The 10,603-nt window shown below is 39.1% G+C and overlaps 2 protein-coding genes across 2 annotated transcripts in view; both read right to left on the minus strand.

The window, feature by feature from the left end:
* On the minus strand, positions 1 to 1,256 carry ndufa12 (NADH:ubiquinone oxidoreductase subunit A12). The gene is made up of 4 exons (XM_023425316.2): positions 1,113 to 1,256; positions 588 to 673; positions 399 to 486; positions 1 to 271 (listed from the first exon to the last, which is right to left on the minus strand). Exons 1-4 carry the CDS (start codon positions 1,199 to 1,201, stop codon positions 91 to 93), a joined length of 444 nt encoding a protein of 147 aa, XP_023281084.1. The 5' UTR covers positions 1,202 to 1,256; the 3' UTR covers positions 1 to 90.
* Positions 1,257 to 2,753: 1,497 nt separating this feature from the next.
* LOC111669100 (FYVE, RhoGEF and PH domain-containing protein 6) overlaps positions 2,754 to 10,603 on the minus strand; it is a 22,597-nt gene continuing 14,747 nt past the window's right edge. The window contains exons 7-21 of the mRNA XM_023425325.2: positions 9,479 to 9,635; positions 8,884 to 8,971; positions 8,178 to 8,228; positions 8,030 to 8,088; positions 7,870 to 7,941; positions 7,340 to 7,408; positions 7,127 to 7,210; positions 6,695 to 6,774; positions 6,155 to 6,257; positions 5,915 to 6,058; positions 5,718 to 5,820; positions 5,114 to 5,208; positions 4,894 to 5,022; positions 4,653 to 4,801; positions 2,754 to 4,467 (exon numbers count right to left, since the gene is read on the minus strand). Of these exons, the coding sequence (XP_023281093.1) occupies positions 4,425 to 4,467; positions 4,653 to 4,801; positions 4,894 to 5,022; positions 5,114 to 5,208; positions 5,718 to 5,820; positions 5,915 to 6,058; positions 6,155 to 6,257; positions 6,695 to 6,774; positions 7,127 to 7,210; positions 7,340 to 7,408; positions 7,870 to 7,941; positions 8,030 to 8,088; positions 8,178 to 8,228; positions 8,884 to 8,971; positions 9,479 to 9,635 (1,426 nt within the window). The 3' untranslated portion in view covers positions 2,754 to 4,424. The remainder of the gene's footprint in view (positions 4,468 to 4,652; positions 4,802 to 4,893; positions 5,023 to 5,113; positions 5,209 to 5,717; positions 5,821 to 5,914; positions 6,059 to 6,154; positions 6,258 to 6,694; positions 6,775 to 7,126; positions 7,211 to 7,339; positions 7,409 to 7,869; positions 7,942 to 8,029; positions 8,089 to 8,177; positions 8,229 to 8,883; positions 8,972 to 9,478; positions 9,636 to 10,603) is intronic.

Genomic DNA, 10,603 nt, shown 5'->3' on the forward strand with positions numbered 1-10,603 from the left:
ATCTGTGTAGAGATTTTATTCAGGACAGGTCGGACATATTGGCAGGAAACCATAATTTACAGCGTGGATATTAACATGTGCAGTCAGAGTTCACTGAGCTCCGGCTTTGGGTGGAACCCACTCGTGGATCTTCTTGCGGGTGGTGGAGTAGGGCACGTACTGCTGGGCGCTGCCGCTCACGTTGAACTGGTGGACCTCGGCCAGGAACTTCTTGGGCTCCGGTGGGTGTGTGGTGGGGGGGTCGTCTGTGATACAGTGCAGCCAGCGATGCCTGAAGGATAAACGTGAGAAGCGAGAAGGTGACACAGGATTTTATCCCCCCCCCCCCCAGACTTCAATTGTTGTGTATTTATATAATTTTTTTGTATTTTATTTCTATAATAAACTAAAGGTTGTACCATTCAGCGGGCACCATGCTGCCGTCCACCTCCCACAAGGTGTTCTTTCCGTTCATCTCTGTGGTGTAGATCACCCAACGGTGACGCCCTGAGACAAAAACAAGCATTTTTTATTTTTTGTATTGTGTCAATTCTCTGATTATTTATCTGCAGTAGATTTGATATAAAAGTGTCATGAAGCCTACTCACCAAAGAAGTAGTGCTTCTTGTCCTCATAGTATTTGTTCCCATATTTATCCACCCCGATCAGAGCTCCTGTCTTCACATCATTCACTCTGCCAATAAAACGGTAACAGTGACGTCAGCAGTCCCGTTTATCACACACTCAGTGACGCAGGTGTGTGAATCACCTATAAGCCGAATTGATCTTCAGTGAGTTTAAATTAAGTAAACTCAAGCGTTGACTTTCAAAGTCAGCGAGTTTTGATTTATAGTTTGGCTTAACGTTACTTTCATTTAACAGCAAAAAAGGTGTACAGATGTCACGTGTCATCCAGATGTCTTACACGTTAAAATCATCAAGTATATATAGATTAAAGCTACTTTTATATATAAAATCCTTATCAACGTTTGCCAGCTGGGTTAGCTGTCAACATGCTAACTTAGCTCTGAGGAGAAACCCCGTGTCACGCTTCTGTTTTCTGTCTCGTGCAACGTTTCTCAGACATCATCGATACTTAAACACAGACAACAAACACACTTTCTGTAACTGACCTGAATAACTGCAGGAGAAAACCTCGGACTCCACCGTGACCTCCTATTTGCCCCAAAGCCCTTCGGACAATGTTCGCATACTCCGCCATTTTGAGACGGAAGGTTAACGGAGACGGACTGTGCTGCGTTATGAAAAGGTCCGTGTCGTACCGAAGGAAGCCGTTGGTTCCACCTAAAAAAAAATAACAATTGTGTACTGTAAGTGTAATATACAGAAGCGTGATGCATTCACGTAGAGAAAAAGAAAATCTGCTTTGTTTTTCTGGATTAACGACATAATTATCTCGTTAATTCAGAAAAACATCATTTTTTAAACTTCTCTCTAAAAAAATAGAATAAAAATAAATCCTGTTTTTCTGAAATAATGAGACAATTATGTCGTTAATTCAGAAAAACTGTATTTTTCAGACCTTAAAAATCCACACCAATTACTAATAATTAATATTATATTAAACAATAATAAAATATAAATATTAATTATTTTTTGTTATCCCACAGCACATTCCTTTTTTAATCAATTAATTATGTTTATAAATAAAGTACAACTAAAATATATCTAGACATTTACATTTACCACGACACATACTAATGCCACTTGATTGCTCTGCATTATAATATATTATCATAAACACACAGCAGACGCTTAATGCCTATGTGCTTTCACGATGCTTTGATTGCCTGTACCTGCATAGTATTAGTATTAGTTAGTATTGATCTCTCAGGCTTTTGAGGTCATGATCATGTATTTATAAATGATTCCCTTTTACAGTTAAAGCCATATTACTGTATATACTGTTGGATACACATATTTATTGTGCACTGTGCACATTTAGCAGGCCATAAGTCAAAAGTTGAAGTACATCTGCTTAAATCTATGGATTTTTCATGGTTATGTATAAATCATAATAAAAATCATGATAAACTAACTGTGTTTAAATGTATGTGTATGTTATGTGCATTTGTCCACAGTAAAATAATATCTCAGATTTCAGATGCATAGAAGATGAAAAATTATAATAAATTACAGCATAAGATTTACCTGAACATTTAAAATCTGCCTTGTAATCTACAAATTCTCCATGTTCAGTTTCTATACCGTTTCAAATCCTTCACAGCATAACCCACACATAATACATGTTGACAGCGATATAGTATTTAAAGTGGAAAATGAAAATTCAGCACGCAGCTCTGTTAAATTGAGTAGCTTCCTCGAGGACACTTCAGCAGAGTCGATGTTTCCTGACACAGACTTGAACTCATGTTTTTTAATTAAAGGACCGTTTCTCAATGCGCTGCCTCTCTCCACTGCCCACGAGAGTGGATCTAACACAGTCCAGTGTCACTGCCGAGGGAGATACAGGGGAAATAGAGCATAAAGCCACAGTAAAATGCAGAGCTTTGGCATCATGACTCACTCATAAAACTGCCTTATCTCTTCAACTGGATCGCCAGCTCAAAGAAAGACCCAGACTTCACCCAGACCTAATGCACACAGACGCAACTCCTGCCTCCCACATGCATCTGTCTGCACTCTGCAATTAAGTGGTGACAGTGGTTTGTGATTATGTGCAGTCTGCACAGCTCTCTGCCTTTCATCCTTTGAAATAACAAAACAGGAAATTAACACAGGAGGACAGGGTGTATATTTATATATATATTTTTTATTTTATTAAAAACTGTTGCCTGACAGTTTAGAAACATTGTTTATAGGAGACTCTAACTCTGATAGAGTGCATGTTTACAAATGTTAATGTACAATCATGAAGAAGCGCATGCTTTGTAGCTCCTGACTTGCATTCTTCGACCAGGCTCCTGCAGATTTACACCTCACCTGTCCAAATCTCAGTGATGCACAAATGACACTGTACGCCAACAGCAGCCAAAGAGCTCTAATGACAGTATTAATCCGTTTTATGTCTTCACTAAAAAAAAAGTAGGATTTGGGTTTATTTAACTGTGGTATCAACTCATTTGCCATGATGGAGTAGTGCAACGTATTGGAAACCTAACCAGGAAGAAACACACCTAAAAAAAAATTACTGTTTTTAAAACTACAAACCTCAAGTACCCTGGCTACAAAGTGAGTAGTCGTGCGAACTGGATGCTTCAGTTTCTCCTCGTTTAGTGACGAATTTCAAACAGAGCATCTATATTATCGCAAATTCATCTCAGAACAGGAGATATAAGGCACAATGTCTGCGGAAACAAGCATCAAAATTCAAAATGTTTTCTTTTCTTTTGAGCGTTTCCTTTGAAAATATAGTTCATGCATACTTCCCACAGTATTTGCTCATAAAAAAAGCCCCTTTTCTTGAAGCAGTTCTCTTTTAAATTTAAAAAAAATAATGTTTTCGATGGAAACGTATTTCCTCACAAACCCTGACTCCCAAAATAAGTGGCAGCCTGTGCTTTTCAAACAATAAATCTTCGTATTTTATAAATATTAGCTCTTGGCTTTGATATAAAAAAAGGTCACTGTTGCTCTTTTATGTCCATATACACAGTTTTACCCATTAACCATCTCTAACGTGGCAAAACTACATTTAACTGTAAGAAGAATATCTACATTATTCATGATATTTCCAGTTTTCTCCAGGATGTTGTTTTTTTTTTTTTTTTTTAATCCCATGATTTTAATGTTTGGTGTTTTAAATCTAAAAATATAGTACGGAGTAAAATCTCTTAACCAGAGAGATCAACCTACAGAGCAGAATATTAACTTCAAGCCTGATTTTCACAGTAAAATCCCACCTTGTTACATCATCAGCATCTTATCATTTTGAATATTTTATGACGTGTGTGTGTTTTTGTGTGTTATTAACTTTAGATTTCGTCTAAACTGTAGGTAGCCAATATCAACGTGCTTGAATGAAGGCGGACAGTTTTATATATTTTACACTAAAGTGATTCCTTCATTCATTTGCTTTTAAAAAATCATCCTGAGACTTCAGACTTTCTCGGATTTTCGAGGGCTTTAAACGGCCCTGACAACTGTTTGGTCTCACTTCCACACACATGCTTCTGGACTTGACCTTTGACCCACAGCTGCAGCTCACCATTAGCTCTGACCTCAGCCGGCGGCGCTGAGCATCAGTAGCGGTTGTTGGTAGAAAGTAAGTTTAGAGAAACAGTATCCAGTTCTTTGAGGGAAGCGCAGTCTGTTGTTCTGCAGTTGGTTTCTGTTTAAAGTAAAACAGTCCATCCGGAGTCCTTCCTGAGCTGGTGACCCCTGACCTGAGATCAGTCAGGGGTCGTAAGTTGTCTTTCAACTGGCTCCGGGGCTGTGATGTGACTTCACTGCTGAAAAGGCGATTACTGTTCCAGGATCATTGCCTCTTGGAAGGCTTCGATCCATCTTCAGGACGAAAGGACAAAAACAGAAAATGAGCTCCCAGGGGAAAAACGCATTCAAACGAACATGTTCTGTTCTCAACCACTGTTTTACAGTACTGTTAAACTGCACTAGCTGTTACCATGGTGACCACATGTGTTACCAAACCCACCGGGACTAAAATCTTAATGTTCACAACTATAAGTTACCTCTGTGCAGTGGGGATGTCGTCAGCTTTAAAGATGTAAAACAGCGTGTTTTTGTGATACAGTTTGAACTGCAGCTTCTGAGCCGGCCCGTTCTTCTCCTCCCTCAGGAAGAAACCCAGCAGGGGTTGACTCTCCAACGCCGCTACGTCCTTCAGGGAGAAATACACGATTCAACCAAAAAAGGCGAAAAAAAAAGCTACACAGAGTTTAGAGAAGACAGCAGATTAAACAGAAGGAGTACCTCGCTGGCAGCGTAGGTGTACAGGACTTTGTTCTTAATGACAAACCACAGCCTCTTCCACTGCTTCTTGTTGCCTTTTGACCTGTTTAAGTAGCCGCTCATGGACGAGTTCTCTGTGTTGGCAGAAACCTGCAAGAACGACATGAGAAGAATAAACCTCCACACGTCCTTGCTGCATCAAAGATACAAAAAAAATAAAGTGCTTATTAGTATTCCTCACCTCTTTTAGTGCAGCAGGAATCTTCTTCTGTTTCCTAGTGAAGGAGAAAGCTCCAGATTTGATGGGAGAAACTGATGTTGAGGCGCAACGGTCACCTAAAAAGAAAATAATCAGTAAATAGATCAAAAAACATATGGTATATGTTATAATCTGTATCATTTTAAATGATATATTTATACAGTTGGGTGTTATGCTTTCTGTCTGTCACTCAGCTGTGAGCCCATTAATTCGTACTGAAGATGTAAGTATTTACAAATCTATCGCAAATACACTTTTAAAAGTGTAAATAATTTCCTTTAACACTTGGGAACTGTAGTTTTTTCAAATTAGAGGAAGTAGTCCATTTGTTGGGGACTGTTTTCTGGGCTGATTAATCCACATTTGCTGCTCTAGTGAGTATTGGGGACAACAGGAGTCCAGATAAACTACAGTGTGTGTGTTCATGATGATGAAGGCACCTGATGTGTCTTTAACAGCTTTAGGAAACAGTGGAGGAGTAGGATATATCAGTCTTTATTGGTTTTATTCTTTTCGTGGGATTTATTGACAATAAGACAAAAATTGATTATCACAAGAATCATCACTGAAATCCCTGTTTACTTACTGTTCTCCTGTAGCTTGGCAAAGCAGTGATCACACACACGTGCTGGCTGGTTCTTCAAGTACTCCAGGTAGTACTTATTAGCAGAGCATGCCTGACACACCACCTGCCACACCCACACACACACACATAAGAGCCATTAGAAGAGGATGAAACGTACAATGTTGTGCAGGAGCAGCGGTGCTCACAGCGGTACAGACCTTTCCACAGGCGCGACAGTGATGCCTCCTCCAGGTGAGGGTGAACTCGCAGGTACAGATCATGCACATGGTGGCCCTCAGGTCTGGGATCCAGATGGGAGCCTTCGAACCTAACGGGGCTCCGCTGTCAACAACACCCTCAGCCTGATGGCAGAGACACAGAGGGTGAACATGGATGGATACAGGGTGAAATAATCCACAAAGCACTTGACGTACACCCAAAAAGATTTATAGTTTTACCTCTTCCTGACTTCGACTTGATATAAATGTGATTTTCTTCTTCGTGTAGTCGTCTATGGCCTTGGCGATGGCCTCCAGCCACTCGTCTCTCTCTGTAGCCGAACTGCAAACACAAGATACATCAGAACCCTCAGCTACAGCAAACACCACGCAGTATAAATATTTATAGTGCCTGATGTGAAATATATATATCTCTCTCTCTATATATATATATAGATATATATATATACATATATATATACATAAAGACAAGAAAAGAAAATTAAATTAAATACAAAAACATAAATAAGTAAAAACCTCATACATAAAATATCAAACAGAGAAACATAATCAATCCAAATAATTAAATAAATAAAAAAGTTGTGGTGTTAGGGTGTAAAGAGAAAGAAGACATTTGGTAAAAATAAAGACATTATACAAATGATGGGTGTACAGATGTTACAAATTCATAAATTTGTCCAGTTGAGACCTAAAATATAAAGTAATTCTTTGTGAGGTAAATATTATGTAACTGCCAGGTGCTTGAGAAGAAGTACTGACCTGGCAGAAAGGATGAAGGAGCGTTCAACACTTTCAATGTTCAGCTCGTTCTGATAGGCCTCCTGGCTGGGCTTACTCACCTGGGAAACACACCAGGAATCCATAAATAACAAACTACCACCAATGAAAATGTTGAAAGACTGTTGCTGTGAAACTCCGCCGCAACACATCAATAATTCATTTCAGTGTTCCAGCGTAGATAAACACGAAGAAATTTATAGGAGTGGGAATTAAAAACAAACAATAGTTGAGCAGAAACTATGAAAAAAATTGAAATATGTAATTTTAATATAGACAATAAATAAAGAAGAACATTTAACATGAAAAAAATTAGACTTTTGGCTCCAAACTGAAACAAAAAGTCAGTAAGAATAAGAACAATCAGTGCACATGAAGAAAAATAAAGAAAAGATAAGACAGTGTGTCTCTAACCTTCATCCCAGCCAGAGAGAGGACACTGTTGAGTTTATACTGGCCAGACTGGACCGGAGTGGTGTACATGAGTGCGTCATTAAACTGGACAAACAAAGACACAGAAACCTTCAGAAATTAAAAGGAAATACAGGAAAGACAAATGGAAAAGAAAAATATGACATAAGCTGCACGAGGTCATAGACAAGTTTCCAGGAAATTTATTTAGCTCACCAGAAAAAACATCCGTGGCTGCATGACTTTCCTGGACAGTTTCATCAGAGTGCCCTCCTTCAGAAACACCTGCAAATATGGACACGATTGGTCTAAACAGGCGGAATTTAAATCACTATACGCTTAAATAAATAGATAAATAGATTAAATATAACACTACAAACTGAGACTAGAGCCTGAACGGTGACTTTTTATGACACACAGTTACGACCATTATGTTAGTATTTCCTGAATAAGGTGCATTAGCCTCACTGAGAACATGCAGCATTGTTAACGACAGCGACAACACAAAGTGAGAGGCGGCGGAGGCAGTTAAGACTTTGTAATGTCTTCAAGATTATGGTTATGATGTTTTATATATATGTTTTGCAATTCAGATGCAACTGGCAGCGTTTTGCATCGTATCTGTTCAACAGAGGCAAAGGAAAAACATTTAAAAAGATTTCATTAACACTGGTATTTGTCAGTCTTTTGACAGAATTTACACGTGTGTGAGAACTTTGGTTTTTGGCGGGAATTTTGTGACTTACTCTGCCTGGCTGCACGATCTCATGGTGACCGTTGAGACTGTACTGGATCTGCATCAGCTTCTGAAAGTTGTCCTGAGAAAACCACATCAGAGAGGTGAGGAGAAACACGAGACTAAAGCAAGACCATCACGGCTAATGTTTTAAAGCGAGCTGCTCTTACCCCTTGTTTCATGATGTCATTAGCATGGTTGGCCACTTCCTTCACTATGCTGAGGGCAGCTGGGTGGACAGCAAAGAAAAAGAGGTTTGTATTTGGTTCTGTAATGATCCTGGTAGACACCGACAGTGAGTCTTGTCTTGTGTCTCACCTTGTGTGTCTTTATAATCCTCCGAGTCCTCCGGGAGGTTCTTCAGATAATCTGGGAAAGAGAGAAGGAGAAGGAGAGAAGAGGTTTCAAAGGTGTGCAGTGAGCACATCCAGCCCCAGATGGGAGCAGGTACAGAACAAAAAAAAAGGAGTGGCTGTCAGAAGAAGGTATTGGTATTGAAGGTAAGGTATTTTTCAGGCAGACGTCCATGTGAACAAAAAACAGGTGATATATACAGACACAAATGTCAGCTGCCACAATCAGAGATCACATGCTGCATAATAACACCACTAGGAATTTTCTATGTAGCTAGAAATGACATAAAGGACATGTAATACACATTTCTAAATCACTTTTTGCAATTTATTCTTTTAATTTTCAAAAGAAAAATGTTGATATTGTGCAGAATATGCATGAGAGGAAATATTTGTTCTAAGAATTCTTAATAAAAAACAAACATGCAGGATTTGTCCCTGATGTCAAACAGAGCTACTCCACAGGTTTCTGTTGCTGTGATTGTCCACCAGGTGTCAGTAAAGCACCAAAACCTGAAGGGAGCCAAAACAGAAAGACTCGACCTCGGTCCAAGTTTCATTCACATGCTGCCAAAAAAAGAGGTTCCATAATCCAATAAAGCCTTGACCCTCAGCGATGGTTTGCAGAACAGAGCGGAGCGGGGAGCGAATGTGTGTCAGGGCGTTGGTACCTGTGAGCAGCAGCTGGTACTGAGGGATCCTCTGCACTGGTTTCAGCAGGTAGTGTTTCAGAGCCAGGCTGGCGCATCTCGGACTCATCTGAGACAAAACAAACACACAAGTTGTTTTCACGCACTGTTGCAGAAACCCACACAAACACACACAAGCACAGACAGTGAAGTTTCACAATTCAGTGCTCGGGGTAACAGTTGCATTTTTGATGGCTGCTACTGATAGAGACGATTCTGGATTAAAGCTGCAGATAACTTTTCCACAGAATCTCTAAATGCCTCGTGTTCTTCTGAAGGTTTAAAGGACCCTGAACATTATATAACATAAATGGAGCTGATATAATTAGTCGATTAAATGATTAGCTGTTTGGCAGAAAATGATAAATGTAAATTTAGATACATAGAAAAACTAAATTTGCTGTTTACTTGCATTTATCAATTAATCAATTACTTTAGAAGAAGATAAAACATTCAGTAATGAAGATAATTGCTGGCTGCAGCCCTAATTAACAATAATGCAATAAGATTAACTATAGTTCTACTGCAAAAAAACACACAAAACAACAAAGAAATCCACACAGACACAATCCTGTACCTCAAACTCTCGGACGATGGCGGCGAACGCTGGGTTTTTCCTGCACTGTTCGTCTAACAGCGCCACGTTGTTGTCGAACTGACGGATGTAGGTGGAGTACATCTTCAGGTAAGGACCTTTCTGGACAAAGATGTCCGACAGCCTCTGGTGGTCGCTCCTGTAACCAGACGGACATCAAAACAGTTCCCTTCAAAAACAAAACAAAACTGAATGTGTTTTGAGAGCGAGTAGCAATCAGTGGAAAATGAGGAGGTAAATGAAATAATGAACTCCAGGTGGAGATTATCAAGAGTCAAATGAGTTCAAACAACATTAGTACATTTGCAGAGCAGCATTATTTTCCCCTTTGAAGTTATTTTTATGTGACTGAATCACCATTCAACCTACTACTTACCGAGGTAACTCGGGGATAAATTAAAGGGCCACTTCACTGATTTTACACATTAAGTTCAGTTAAACAAAGTAGGTACAAAACAGCCTGTGATGACATTTGTATATAATAATGGAGCACTCTGCTGTTGCAACTTTTCTTTTTTTTTTATCCGTCCTCAAACGCTATGTAAGTGCAATAGTGAAAAGGTGGGATACTCCTTTCACTAAGAGAGGGAAGAAATCCATCATCTCATAAGCTAACAACTTTAGTTAGGTAGTAAACAAATCCCCATTGAAAATATAATTTCATTAAACACTGATATGGAAGAGAAAGTAGAAGCACTGTTTTCTCTGCGTGGTAAAACTGTTCATATATAAAAACAGTATTCACTGCAGAATCTAACATCTGACCTACACAACAGACAGTTAGGACAATAACTTCAGCACACACCTTTATTTTTTATTGCCTTACAAGGAGTTTAGATCATATGATAAAGCTGTGAATTTGTTTACAGCATGAAAACTGGTCATGTGACCGTGTACTGCTTTACCTCATGACCTCATTCTCAACTTTGTCCCAGATTTCAGTAATAAAGTTGTTAAAGCCAAAACTACAGAGTAAGATCCTCTTTGTAATAAATAAATGTTAAATACATCAACTAAAGAAGTGTTATGGTTATGTGTGTGTGTGTGTGTGTGTGTGTGTGTGTGTGCTGTGTGTGTGTGTACCAGTGTGCCACTCTCTCCTCCAGC

The sequence above is a fragment of the Seriola lalandi genome, unplaced genomic scaffold, assembly GCF_002814215.2.
Source record: "Seriola lalandi dorsalis isolate HSWRI2012SDOR001 ecotype SW California unplaced genomic scaffold, Sedor1 jcf7180002054770, whole genome shotgun sequence".
Lineage (NCBI taxonomy): Eukaryota > Metazoa > Chordata > Actinopteri > Carangiformes > Carangidae > Seriola > Seriola lalandi.